This window comes from Scyliorhinus canicula, chromosome 14 (assembly GCF_902713615.1).
Source record: "Scyliorhinus canicula chromosome 14, sScyCan1.1, whole genome shotgun sequence".
Taxonomy (NCBI): domain Eukaryota; kingdom Metazoa; phylum Chordata; class Chondrichthyes; order Carcharhiniformes; family Scyliorhinidae; genus Scyliorhinus; species Scyliorhinus canicula.
Genome location: NC_052159.1, coordinates 93195617 through 93210666, shown reverse-complemented (window position 1 = coordinate 93210666; position 15050 = coordinate 93195617). Strand labels below are relative to the sequence as shown.

The window sequence follows — 15050 nt, the reverse complement described above, 5'->3', positions numbered from 1 at the left end:
ACAGTCCAGCTCCTTGGCAGCTCCTACCTCCACCTGCTGTACTGGATCTACTGTGCGGTGCGCACCAGATAGTGTCCCAGGAGCTTCTTCACTAATTTGCCCAACCACGGTGATAGTCTCTGAGATGGTGGAGGGTGTTGGAGGCAGCAGTGACGGAATGTCCGTGTCCTCCTCTGACCCGAATCCCGGGGTCTCCTGGGCCTCGGGCAGAGGGCTGGTGTTGTGGCTGCTCTCCCCATCGGTGCTCGACTCTCTGGGGGGCACCGGCTCTGGCACGGGCCCATCTCCAGCAGGTCCTGTAAGACACAAAACGGCATGTTTGGTTCGACAGCTGGAGGGTGGGGAGGCGTGATGTGGTGAGGGCTGGTGTCGGGGGGTTACGGGAAGTGAGGGGGTAGGGGGGGTTGGGGTGAGGGGGGTTGGGGTGAGGGGGGTTGGGGTGTGGGGTCAGGGGGGTTGGGGTGAGGGTGTGGGGGGTTGGGGTGGGCACACATGTGCCATGAGGATCCGGAACTAGGCAGGGGGTCTCACTTTGTCGCGTGCCGCCGACCTCCGCCTCAGCAACCTCCCTCCCCTCCGGGCCACCGACCGCGTCCAGTGTCCTCGGCTCAGGCATGGTGAGGGGGCGCACCCTCTGGTGGTCACCCTCCAGTCTTCTCCCGCTCCCGATGGTTGTGTGCAGCCTTTCCCTGGGGGGGCAAACACACATGTTAGACAGTCCAGCGCATGCAGCCCAGGGTTGGATTGCTGATGGCATCAGTGGCCAGGACACATGGCCAATGCGACTGGCATGGGTGCTGGCATGCGGGGCAGGGTGGGGGTCCGGCTATCCCCCCGGAAAGAGGGGGGGGGGGGTCAGGGTCACATGTGGGGGGTCGGGGGATTAGTGCCAGGGGCACAGCGCTGAGTACTCACCCTGGCCACCCTGATTAGATTGTGCAGTTTTTTTCTGCACTGGTTTCCAGTCCGGGCCACCTTGTTGACGGTGCTGATGGCGGCTCCCACCTTCGTGCAGACATGGTGAAGGACCTTCCTCCTGGGCCGGGGTACAGCATCAGCCGCCTCTCCTCCACGGAGTCAAGGAGGGTCACGAGTCCGGCATCTTTGGAAATGCGGCGCTGATCTCTTGCCAGCCATGTTTGCTGTGAAGCTTGTGTGTGGGAGGGGAAGAATCCCTTCAGTGCGGCCGCAGTAGTGCGACAATCACTAAACTGGCGAATCGGCCGCCATTCCGCTTCCAGAGTGTGGCGTTCCTCGTGACACCCGGGCTAGCCCCTTGGCAGTGGCTGAGGCCCTGATTTTGCCGTTGTGAAACTGCACAGTTTTCACAACGGCGTCAACACTTAGTCCCCAGAATGGAGAATCTAGCCCCACGTGTCTATTCCTCAATGGAGAACAGCTGTGCCTGCATTTGGTTCCCACAGATCCATTATCTGCAAGCCATTGATAGCTTTGGAGTAGTGGCCTGTGATTGACAGCTTTTAATAACCATCTGCAGCCTTGACCCATTCATATTCTTTTCAGTGGCAAAAGTGGTGAAACCAAAAATGTTTGTAAACACTGACCGCATCAAAGAAATGTAAGTGCATTCCAATCACTCAAGTGTGTGATTTCACTACACTTACCTCTTTTTTACATGGCATGGAATACTGAATTGGATCCTGCTTCACTACAGCAAGGGGATTGTAAAACTGGTGCATTTCAGCTCCGGGTGGAGCTAGTCTCCAAAATGGAGAATCTCACGTAAACCTGTGCACCGAATTGTAGTGAACGGTGATTTGATGCATTTACCTCAGGGAGCACTGGATCTGTTTTTGGCTGGGGCGGAGAGGTAGGTGCATTGTAACAGAAACCAAGGTAAATGCAATCTTCTGAAATATTTTTGATTGCTTAAGAAGCAATTTTTCACGTTTCCTCCTCATTAACTCAGGTTTTTCTCAGTATTTTAGCCTCTCCCAGATTACATAGCATGTGGGTAGGCAGTGTCTATGTTGTATCTGGGCCAGGTTAAATGGACTAGCTGGTCTGTTATTTTTCTATATAAGTTTGCTTGCCTTGAAACGTGGTGCCTTTTTGCAAGTCCTATGGCCTAAGAAGGTTCCCCATGGTAGGCTTATGCAGAAAGTAAGGAGGCATGGGATAGTGGGAAATCTGGCCAGTTGGATAACAAACTGGCTAACCGATAGAAGGCAGAGAGTTGTGGTGGATGGCAAATATTCAGCCTGGAGCCCAGTTATCAGTGGCGTACCGCAGGGATCAGTTCTGGGTCCTCTGCTGTTTGTGATTTTCATTAACAACTTGGATGAGGGAGTTGAAGGGTGGGTCAGTAAATTTGCAGATGATACGAAAATTGGTGGAGTTGTGGATAGTGAGGAGGGCTGTTGTCGGCTTCAAAGAGACATAGATAGAATGCAGAGCTGGACTGAGAAGTGGCAGATGGAGTTTAACCCTGACAAGTGTGAGGTTGTCCATTTTGGAAGGACAAATCTGAATGCGGAATACAGGGTTAATGGTAGGGTTCTTGGCAATGTGGAGGAGCAGAGAGATCTTGGGGTCTATGTTCATAGTTCTTTGAAAGTTGCCACTCAAGTGGATAGAGCTGTGAAGAAGGCCTATGGTGTGCTAGCATTCGTTAGCAGAGGGATTGAATTTAAGAGCCGTGAGATGATGATGCAGCTGTACAAAACCTTGGTCAGGCCACATTTGGAGTACTGTGTGCAGTTCTGGTCACCTCATTTTAGGAAGGATGTGGAAGCTTTGGAAAAGGTGCAAAGGAGATTTACCAGGATGTTGCCTGGAATGGAGAGTAGGTCATACGAGGAAAGGTTGAGGGTGCTAGGCCTTTTCTCATTAGAACGGAGAAGGATGAGGGGCGACTTGATAGAGGTTTATAAGATGATCAGGGGAATAGATAGAGTAGACAGTCAGAGACTTTTTCCCTGGGTGGAACACACCATTACAAGGGGACATAAATTTAAGATAAATGGTGGAAGATATAGAGGGGATGTCAGAGGTAGGTTCTTTACCCAGAGAGTAGTGGGGGCATGGAATGCACTGCCTGTGGTAGTAGTCGAGTCGGAAAATTTATGGACCTTCAAGCGGCTATTGGATAGGTACTTGGATTAGGGTAGAATAAGGGAGTGTAGGTTAACTTCTTAAGGGCAGCACGGTAACATTGTGGATAGCACAATTGCTTCACAGCTCCAGGGTCCCAAGTTCGATTTCGACTTGGGTCACTGTCTGTGTGGAGTCTGCACATCCTCCCCGTGACTGCGTGGGTTTCCTCCGGGTACTCCGGTTTCCTCCCACAGTCCAAAGATGTGCAGGTTGGGTGGATTGGACATGAAAAATTGTCCAAAATTCTATGATTAACCTAGGACAAAAGTTCGGCGCAACATCGTGGGCCGAAGGGCCTGTTCTATGCTGTATTTCTCTATATCTAAGGCAGGGCAACAAAAAAAGTAGACAATTTAAGCAATATTCTCAACCACTTTTACTTAAGAAAACAAAAGCAACAATGATAAATGGGAAAGTTTCATCATCCATTGAAAAATACATAAATATATAATTTACACAAAATTTTAATATTTAACACTTTTATAAAATGCTAGTTTTCAAGATTCTTTTTAGTTTTCGTAGTTCCAATGCCACAGATATACTGTGGGCTCAGTCTTTTAAATAAGTTTAAATAACATGAAAGTACTTTTACTTTAACGTACAAACAAATGTGAGACATTCAGCTGATTCTTCAACGCCAAAAAAAAGGGTTAAAATGCCTGCTTACAGCAACCACACATAAAACATCAATCTTAATAGACAGAAATCAAACAGAACTTCTACAGTTTTAACTTTTTTAGTTTATTCCATTTAGTACAGTTTATAAAAAGATTATAAAGCAATGAGAATGAAATGAGGTAATTATAATTGGCTTTTGAAAGGTAAAATGTGTGACATTTTAGAGCAAGCACATGATGGTCAGATGTTATAACTCTGTTGCTTCCAATACTGATTAGATTACGACTGACTGCGCTAAAATAGCACCCATCGGAGATAAATCTGTGCAAAGGAATTCAGGCATGATGAGTTAGTAAAACACTATGATGGACATCAACAGTCTTTCCAGACAACACAGATAATACAAGGGATGGGCCTAAATTAGATAGCCCCGGAAAACGGTGTGGGGAATGGGATGCACAATTATTCATTGACATGCAGGCAGCACACCAACTTCAAGCTGTCTGCTGATTTGAATGATTTCAGAATTCAGTCAGCACTAACCATGCTCCTGATTGACTGATACATCAGCAGGGAATCAATAGCACGAGCGCCAGTTAAAAATTGCACTGCTTAAAACTAGCACGCATCTCTTCAGGGCGGGAAGTACATTGTGGCTGGTGTGGATGCTCGGGGTTGTGCAAGAAGTGAATCTGACTTTGGAAACATTGAAGAACGGCGCAACTTGAGCTCCTAGGGGCCTCAACAAAGTAGATAGAAAGTAGGAGATATGACCTGTGTCCATCTGCAGGGAGCCAGAAGAGTCTCTAGATAAATAGTTAGAAAGCATTGGAAGCAGATAGTCTTGACAGTCATTGCCATGAGCCATGTCCCTAGGATCTGGATGTAATATTGTTAAAAGGTCACTGACCACCCATTCACGTCAAAGTCAGTGAATGGATCTTCATATGCCATGTCCCACAAACTGGTTTACAGTCTGATCAATTCACTTTACCCCCATCACTCACGAACCAATGTCTAGGACTCATACCTAATATTAATCAGCTCCCTCTCATCCTTACATATTTAGCACTGCAGCAGCCCTCACACCCACACCTTACTGCTTTCACACACACTGACAACTATTCTACGATGACAGCCGCACCATTGAAACATGCTGCACAATGCTGGTGGATAAACCTCCCTCTTTCTTGCTGGAGAAGATGACACATGGCCATCAACAGCAGGAGCTACTTAGTAGGGGGACAGACACACCTGCAGGCACCAACCCCCTTTGAGGAGATAGCACTAGCCATTATTGGGTTGCCCGTTGCAGAGTCTGTGGCTGAACCCATTGAGGAGTATGGCATCCTTTGATGTAGTCCTTAAATCCCACCTTCCCTGCATCCCACGATCTCTTGGAATTTATAAACTGCAGATAGTGTAAGCATGTACATCTTTCTCCCCTCCCTAAACCCAAATATTGCACTTGTGCATTTCGCCTTTAAGATAGGTAAAAAAAATTCAACCTAGACAGGGAATGGAGAAAATACATGCAGTGCTGGTGAAGATACACTGTCACTGAATTTCACATTCACAGCCATCACAGATACTGACGCTGCACATAACTTAGAGGCCACCACTGCAACAGAATCTATACATGTTGAAATATCAGACAAAGTGACCTGCAGCCAGGGTAGGGGTAGGGGAGGGTGGCGCAGATGACAGCGTGAGATTGCACGGGTTCTGCTCCAGAAGACCCAGATAAATCTTCAATATGACCACTTGAAGGGTGTGCACGATGAAATGTTTAGCATACAGCACAGTGGTTAACAAGGTTGGTTCACAGGGTCCCAGGTTTGATTCTCGGCTTGGGTCACTGTCTGTGCGGAGTCTGCACGTTCTCCCTATCTGCATGGGTTTCCTCCGGGTGCTCCGGTTTCCTCCCACAAGTTCCAAAAGGCGTGCTGTTAGGTAATAAATGCGATCGGGCGACCTGTGCCCTGAGGTACCCACCCATCCTCCAACCATGGAGATGTCTGCAGAGCGGTGTCCCATCCCCTGGGTGTTTGGATGTTGGCTGCTGCGTGTGTGGTGTTGCCTCCCGCAGTGTTCAAGCACTGTCAAGCACTGACTCCCATATGCTACATGGCCCGCACAGCCACGGGAATCCAGTTGGCATTTGTGAAACGCTCACTTAACCACGATTGTTAATTCCCTATTAGCAATAGTCTTCAGCTGCACGGCCAGAGGCCTCGGCAGTTGGTGGGGGTTATGGGTGGTCGTTGGCACAGACGGGCAGGGACAAGGATTGCTCCGGAACGGGGTAAACCATCCAGGGGTTTGGATGGTGGTGCTGCGAGTGGTTGGCCCCCTGGTTTTGCCCCCAGCTCCTCCTCTCAAACCTCTTAGGGCGACCTACCCCTGTGGAGGGTCCCCCACCACCAGCTGAGTGTGCCACACCCCCCACCAGGCACTGGGGTGCCAGACCCAGCACCCGCGGGCTCTTTGTCTGCAAACAAAGATGGTTACTTCCCTCCTCAGCTCCCCACAGAAGTCGTTCTGTCAGTTTCAGATTTTTTAAAAGGAGTACTAATTGGCGCCAGCGTGACCACTTGCTGGGGAGGCTGCTGAATGACAGGAGGCCGTTGGATATGGGCTGGCTCTGGTTAAATGTATGGAAATCGGGCTTAAGTGGTGATAATTGGTTTCTCACCTCGCTAAGTGAGATCCCGATTTCGCCTATGGGAGTGGGCCTGATGCATCGTAAACTGTTTGGCGCCTGGCGCGGTTCCTGTTTTTGGCCTCTCCTGCTATTCACCGGCCTCATTTCGCTTGAGCAAGAGTGTAACGAGGCCGGAATATCGCGCCCGATATCTTTTTATGCTCGTGTCCCAGAGCCAAAAAGCCTTCAATTACCTCACAAATTAGGGTGTCTGTGTTTTTGCTGTTGAGTTTGGACTATTGTTACTATTAGAGATTACTTTTGTTTTCACTCATGACGAGAATAAATCCAAAGCTATAAAAATGCTGGCAGAGTTTTATAGATTTTAATAGAAAACTACTGGCATGTTTTCCTGAACTCTGCATTAAACATTCATGAGAGTTCGACAATGATAGCCCCTCAATTTTGAAAAATACAAAATGAAAAACAAAACTTTTGAATTTATAGGACCCCTGCTATTACACAGGTCTTGCAGGATAATTTGAAAGTTTCGAACTGGCTTCACCTGCATTGTTTATTCAGCATTTTCAGATTTTAGTCTTAAATGTGAGAGAATCAGTCATGGGAAGGTCCTAGTTTGCCAGCTTGTCTGAAAATCATTACAATATATAGTGAATGGTAGAACCCTCAAGAGTATTGACAGTCAGAGAGATCTAGGTGTACAGGTCCACAGGTCACTGAAAGGGGCAACACAGGTGGAGAAGGTAGTCAAGGAGGCATATGGCATGCTTGCCTTCATTGGCCGGGGCATTGCGTATAAAAATTGGCAAGTCATGTTGCAGCTGTATAGAACCTTAGATAGGCCACACTTGGAGTATAGTGTTCAATTCTGGTCACCACACTACCAGAAGGATGTGGAGGCTTTAGAGAGGGTGCCGAAGAGATTTACCAGGATGTTGCCTGGTATGGAGGGCGTTAGCTATGAGGAGAGGTTGAATAAACTCGGTTTGTTCTCACTGGAACGACGGAGGTTCAGGGGCAACCTGAGTGGATAGTCAGACGCTTTTTCCCAGGGTTGAGGGGTCAATTAGGGGCATAGGTTTAAGGTGCGAGGGGTAAGGTTTAGAGGAGATCTACGAGGCAAGTTTTTTTACACAGAAGGTAGTGGGTGCCTGGAACTCACTGCCGGAGGAGGTGGTGGAAGTAGGGCCAATAGTGACATTTAAGGGGCATCTTGACAAATACATGAATAGGATGGGAATAGAGGGATGCGGACCCCGGAAGTGCAGAAGATTTCAGTTTAGACGGGCAGCATGGTCGGCACAGGCTTGGAGGGTCGATGGGCCTGTTCCTGTGCTGTACTTTTCTTTGTTCTTTGTTCTAATATTGGCTCCAGTATTTGACTCCAATACCTGAACCCAGACACATTTGAAAGTCATTATTCTCCATCATGGGAAATTCCACTAGAATTTTCTAGTCGGGGTTTTCCACATCTGTACTCCCTACTGCAATATTGTAACTACTTGCTGAAATGGATAAAAAAAACGACAGGCTAACAAAGACAACAGCAGAAAACTCTGGCTAATGCTTTGACAAAGCGTCTTCCAGATTCGAAACGTTAGCTCCCTTCTCTCTCCTCAGAGGCTATCAGACCTGCTGAGATTGTCCAGTGTTTTCTGCGTTTGTTTCAGATTCCAGCACTCCGCAGTAATTTGTTTTTATCTGGCTAATGTATGTTGGTCAAATCTCAAAACATCTGACAGCATGGGTGGTAAAGATGGTGAGTGTGAATGAAATACATTGGAAGATTTTTCTATATTCCATAACTGGACAAATGATCGTTTTAATAAACTTGACATTGAGAGCATTTCCCATCAAATCCTCCTTTCAGGTCAATGTTAGGCAGCATCCATGTTTAACTGTTCTAAAATAAATATAAAGTTTCTGTGTCGGTATCAATACACTCCACCTGTAATGCTCTTCCCAAGAGCAGATCCTAACTCAAATCTCACACACGAGATTCTTGAGCCACCTCCTGGGAAAGAATAGCCGAGTTGGCGTACCATCGTCTCACTCATGGTTTTTATCATCAGAGAATCTTCTCCTCGAATGCAAACAAGGCTAAACTTCCTCATTTACACTTTACGACTTAGTGTGGGAGGGGTGGGGGAAATCTAGAATCAAATAAATACTGCAATGACAGAAACCATATTCCAGTCTCTCCTAGTTAAGGCTACCTTGACTCAAGCTTCAACCCTATACCTTCTGATTCAGATATGAGGATTCTACCACTGAGCCAAAGAGTTGCTATCAATACAATACCCCCAACTGTATCTCCAATAAGAGATAATGAAAATGACATTATTCCAATCTGCTGAAGTTTTCCATCTTGCACTCATCAAGATAGACACAAGAATGCCAAATTTGAAAGGGAGCAAAAATTTATACTGCATGAAGAAAAGGTGCTGATTAGTTGGCGAGTAGCCTCTGATTGGCTGAGTTGCTGCCATGAGCCTGCACTGAGGGACAATTGTCCTCCATGCTTTTGTTTAATTCAAAAAGGTGCAATGCCTGGACATTTTCCTTTGGCCTGCAGAGGATAAATCCCTGAGTATGAATCTATAGTTTCTAGCCAACGTAAGTGAGCCACATTGTGAGCCTGACTGATAATCTTAAATTATTGTTATATAATTCTTAGCACACTCAGGATTATTCGACAAGCCCTGTCCAATCGTGGAATCACATTTAACATTAGACATTATGTTCTGCGTTTTGGAAGGATAGGTTGGTTGAGTATGATCAGTACTTTGCCTCTGCTGTTTAATATGTCATTGGAATGTATGGTCAAAATATCCCGTTCCTGGTGCATTTTCCATGGCAACGCCTTGACCAGAGTTAACTTGCCAACCAATCACTGTCCTTTATTCACGCAGTATGAATTGTTGTTCCCGTTGAAATTTGACATTCTTGTGTCTATCCTGATGAGTGCAAGATGAAAAACTTTGACAGCATGCCTCTTCTTTCAGTAATACTTAAGTTTTGTCCCACCAAGCAAACTATTTCAATATCTTTAGCACAAATAAATATATATATTTTAAAAGAGACATCAACTCAATAGAGTCAAGTTTTGGGTTACCTGATTAATTTCAACCAGGTCTGTCAATCTACATTCTATGTTTGAGTTTACTCAACATTCTTGCTAAAATACTGATATTTACTTAGAAAAACGTGAGAAATACAAATTAAAAAGGAAAGTACCTGTTTAAAGAATGAGTACTTTTCCAGGTAACAAACAATTTAAATTGAAGAAACTTAATGTTGTAAATTTATAGCCCACTGGCCGACTACAGTATACAGCTTGCTAATACTGTTGTAAATTAAGGTCTATTATTTGTCTTTGGGAACAGAATGCAAGTTATTAAATTCCATGTTTAACAGTCCGAACTGCAAGTCTGAGCTTCCAGAAGTCTCTGTCGCAGAGCCATGGTCTCATCTCTTTCTTCATCGGTAGATCTGATCCCATCTTCTACAGAAACTGATTTAGTTATAACTGAAAACAATTGCAAAAAGAGCTGGTTTACTCATCTCCATAATGAACAAAATTCAGGTTACGTTTTTTCAAATGTACGATTACTTTTTTTTGGGGGGGAGGGGGTTTCATTCACCCTTTTCACCACTCAATAGGTTTTGGGTTTCTCGGTTTTAAATGTCGCTTGGATGTAACTCTTTTGTGTTCTCGGCTCCAGAATATTTTCCACATGACCAGGTTCTGAGGTTTATTTGTAATAAACCTAGGAAACCAGCAGAGGATGCCCTTTACATTATTTCAGTCTTGGGGATTTTACCAGGTTGTTGGAAAACATTTTGAATCCATCACAAAATTCAGTATGCAGTGAATGGTAGAACCCTCAAGAGTATTGACAGTCAAAGAGATCTAGGTGTACAGGTACACAGGTCACTGAAAGAGGCAACACAGGTGGAGAAGGTAGTCAAGGAGGCATATGGCATGCTTGCCTTCATTGGCCGGGGCATTGAGTATAAAAATTGGCAAGTCGTGTTGCAGCTGTATAGAACCTTAGTTAGGCTACACTTGGAGTATAGTGTTCAATTCTGGTTGCCACACTACCAGAAGGATGTGGAGGCTTTGGAGAGGGTATAGAAGAGATTTACCAGGATGTTGCCTGGTATGGAGGGCATTAGCCATGAGGAGACATTGAATAAACTCGGTTTGTTCTCACTGAAAAGTCGGAGGTTGAGGGGCGACTTGATAGAGGTCTACAAAATTTTGAGGGGCATAGACAGAGTGGATAGTCAGAGACTTTTTCCCAGGGTAGAGGGGTCAATTACTAGGAGGCATAGCTTTAAAGTACGAGGGGCAAGGTTTAGAGGAGATGTACAAGGCAAGTTTTTTTTACACAGAGGGTAGTGGGTGCCAGATACTCGCTGCCGGAGTGGGTGGTGGAAGCAGGGACGATAGTGACGTTTAAAGGGCGTCTTGACAAATACATGAATAGGAAGGAATGACAAAGAACAAAGAAAAGTACAGCACAGGAACAGGCCCTTCGGCCCTCCAAGCCTGCACCGGCCATGCTGCCCGTCTAAACTAAAATCTTCTACACTACCGGGTTCCGTATCCCTCTATTCCCATCCTATTCATGTATTTGTCAAGATGCCCCTTAAACGTTACTATCATCCCAATATCAGGTCCAGTACAGCCCCTTCCCTAGTTGGACTATCTACATATTACAAACTCTGCCCCGTCCAAACCCCTAGCATTAAGTGAGTCCCAGTCAATATTGGGGAAGTTAAAGTCTCCCATCACAACAAACCTGTTGCTTTTACTCGTTTCCAAAATCTGTCTACCTATCTGCTCCTCTATCTCCCGCTGGCTGTTGGGAGGCCTGTAGTAAACCCCCAACATTGTGACTGCAGCCTTCTTATTCCTGACCTCTACCCATATAGCATCACTGCCTTCTGAGGTGTCCTCCCGCCCTAACCAGTAGTGCAACTCCTTCACCCTTTTTACCTCCCCTTCTATCCCGCCTGAAACATCTGAATCCTGGAACGTTTAGCTGCCAATCCTGTCCTTCCCTCAACCAGGTCTCTGTAATGGCAACAACATCATAGTTCCAAGTGCTAATCCAAGGTCTAAGTTCATCTGCCTTACTTGTTATACTTCTTGCATTAAAACATATGCACTTCAGGCCACCAGTCCCGCTGTTTTCAGCAACATCTCCCTGTCTGCTCTGTCTCAGAGCCATACTGGCCCTATTCCCTAGTTCTCCCTCAATGCTTTCACCTTCTGACCTATTGCTCCGGTGCCCACCCCCCTGCCATACTAGTTTAAACCCTCCCGTGTGACACTAGCAAACCTCGCGGCCAGATATTTGTCTCTCCGGTTTAGATGCATCCCGTCTTTCTTATACAGGTCACACCTTCCCCGGAAGAGCTCCCAGTGGTCCAACTAACTGAAACCCTCCCTCCTACACCAGCTGTTTAGCCACGTGTTTAGCTGCTCTAGTTTCCTATTTCTAGCCTCACTGGCACGTGGCACAGGGAGTAATCCCGAGATTACAACCCTAGAGGTCCTGTCTTTTAACTTTCTGCCTAGCTCCCTGAACTCCTGCTGCAGGACCTCATCCTCCTTCCTGCCTATGTCGTTGGTACCAATATTTACCATGACCTCTGCCTGTTTGCCCTCCCCCTTCAGGATGCCCACTACCCATTCAAACACATCCTGGACCCTGGCACCAGGGAGATGACACTGACTTGGGTGCGCAGGGCACCATTTCAAAATTCACAGATAGCACAAAACTTGGCAGCGTTGTGAACGTTAGGGGAGTGAACGTTGGGGGAGAATAGTGATAGACTTCAAGAGGACAGAGACAACCCAGTTGAATTTGAGTAGCAGTGGAAGTAGAGGTGGGGCTGAAGGATGGTTTTGTTAGAGCACTCGAGACTGAAATCATTAGAATGTATTATTGGAGATATTGATGGAAGCAAAGATCAGGTGTAACACTGGAGTTGTGAATCAGTTATCTGTTACAGAAACTGCTCGATCATTATTTACATTAACTGCCATCGACAAATGCACAATTTTAAACCCGGTAGTTAATCCAAGTGTGTAAAAAGTACAAGAAATTGGATTTCAAGTTTATTTTCAACAAAAAAAAAACCTTACCTCTTAGTTGTGTTGCATTCGTGTCCATATTGGGGTCGTTTTTCTGTTCAGCTTTCTTTCTCTTGGCCAAACCATCTATTGTATCTGACTTGACTTGTCCAAGGGCTATTAAAGGCATCATTGCATCCATCATCGATAGTTCTGATGTTCCTTTTCCTTTTATGTGTTCTAGTACTTTGAGGCATTTATGGGATTTTATTTCACTGATATTTTCTTCCAAAAAGAGAAGGTACAGATTCAAATCATTCCAATAGCCTTTGGTAATGTTCATCACCTCAAACTGTGGCAGAAGTTCATACACTTTAAGAAAAGTGTAGTTCTTTCTTAAAGGAAAAATCATACTGTACACTGCGACTGGTATAAGGAGGATATATACGACAATGTTGACAATACTTAGGAGCTGAAAAATTCCAACTGAAATGAGTTTGCATTGAAAGAATTCCGGTATACTTGTTTCGTTCCCCAAAATGCCTGTTTTGACTGAGCATCTAAATTCATCTGTGAGAGAGGTCAGAGTGATGTAATATCCCAAGTAGATGCAGGCAAGTACAAGAAATGTGAGAGCAAGGCCTTTGCGAATAAGATAAAGTGCCAACATACTCCAGGTGTCTTCTTTTGATTTCAAGTAACGTTCCACGATTGGGAACTGGAAAAAATTCTCCCTTTTCTCCTTGGCACTACAGTTAAAGAAAGAACATTCAATGAAAAGAACGTATAATGTGCCATATTGTTTCTTTCAGGTTTTGTGCATATTACTTTCATCATTTTGCTATGAATGTGAGATTTTATTATGAGATTTATAAGATTTTATGCTTTAATAATAATAATCTTTATTGTCACATGTAGACTTACATTAACAAGGCAATGAATTTACTGTGAAAAGCCCCCGAGCCGCCACATTCCGGCGCCTGTTCGGGTACACAGAGGGAGAAGTCAGAATGTCCAAATCACCTAATAGCACGTCTTTCAGGACCTGTTGGAGGAAACCGGGGCATCCGGAGAAACCCATGCAGACACGGGGAGAATGTACAGACTACACACAGACAGTGACCCAATCCGGAAATCGAACCTGGGACCCTGGATCTGTGAAGGAACGGTGCTACCCATTGTGCTACCGTGCTGCCCTAGGGCTGTCTCTTTAATTCAAGGTAATATTGTTTAATGAACGGAGTAATGTGTTCCGCCAGCAACAGGCCAGCTGGTGCGGTTACTATGGGAACAGAGAGGTCGAGGTTGAGACTTAATAAGGAGGAAAATGTAAAATATTCACACCTGAAACAAAGGTAAGAGCAGCTGTGCTGATTGTGAACAGTCTTTCAGGGTTTTGGAGAGAAAAGAGGTTTCACAGCGGGAGAGTCAGAGGACTGCAGCTAGTGTGGTCAACAGAAAGGAGAGTATGCTCCTTATCCAAGCTGAAAGTAGAAATACAGGAGGATATATGGTGTCTGGTGAAGGAGATGCATCACGTTGCAATCTAAGGAAGTTGAAAGACTTATCCTGGTATGGGCGGGGCGTGGAAGAATCACCAAAGTGGGTCTTACTTTCTGATAATTAGCAAGGGACTTTTCATTGGAAAAAACAAAATTAAAGGGGGGATATCTTTTCTGTAATTTAAGTATTAGTTACCTAACAAGTAGTGATCAGTTGATGTTGGTTTCGTTCATTTGTTGCAATAAAAGTCTTAAAAGTTGATATCTTGTAGTGTGATCCTTTCAGTCAGTCACAGGGAATTCAAATCTCTTGTTTAAATTTGTTGGTCTTAATGGGGATCAAAACAAAATGCAACTTTGTTTGGGGAGCAAAATACTTAAGTCAACAGAGCATCAGGTGACACGCTCCCAAAAACTATTTTAAAAGAAGAGAAATATATAATTTTTTCCTCCTCATCCTCCAGGAAAATAAGAAAGTTCAACTTAACATCTATCATAGACATAGAATTTACAATGCAGAAGGAGGCCATTCGTGCCATCGATTCTGCACTGACCCTGAGAAAGAGCACCCTTCACCACCCTATCCCCATAACCCCACCTAACCCTTTTGGACACTAAGGGAAATTTAGCATGGCCAATCCACCTAACCTGCACATCTTTGGATGGTGGGAGAAAGTCGGAGCACCCGGAGGAAACCCACGCAAACATGGGGAGAACATAGAATTTACAGTGCTGAAGGAGACAATTCGGCCTATCGAGTCTGCATAGGCCTTTGGAAAGAGCACCCCACTTAAACCCCACACCTCGACCCTATCCCCGTAACCCAGTCTAACCTTTTTTGGACACGAAGGGCAATGTATCATGGCCAATCCACCTAACCTGCACATCTTTGGACTGTGGGAGGAAATCGGAGCACCTGGAAGAAACCCACACAGACACGGGGAGAACGTGCAAACAATGACCCAGTGACCCAAGCCGGGAATTGAACCTGGGGCCCTGGCGCTGTTAAGCAACTGTGCTAACCACTTTGCTACCGTGCTGCTCCCAATGCTCATGGGAA

The 15050-nt window shown here is 45.4% G+C and overlaps 1 protein-coding gene across 1 annotated transcript in view; it reads right to left on the bottom strand.

The window, feature by feature from the left end:
* Positions 1-7661: 7661 nt before the first annotated feature.
* LOC119977494 (pannexin-1-like) overlaps positions 7662-15050 on the bottom strand; it is a 70278-nt gene continuing 62889 nt past the window's right edge. The window contains 2 exon segments of the mRNA XM_038818526.1: positions 7662-9929; positions 12561-13237. Of these exon segments, the coding sequence (XP_038674454.1) occupies positions 9811-9929; positions 12561-13237 (796 nt within the window). The 3' untranslated portion in view covers positions 7662-9810.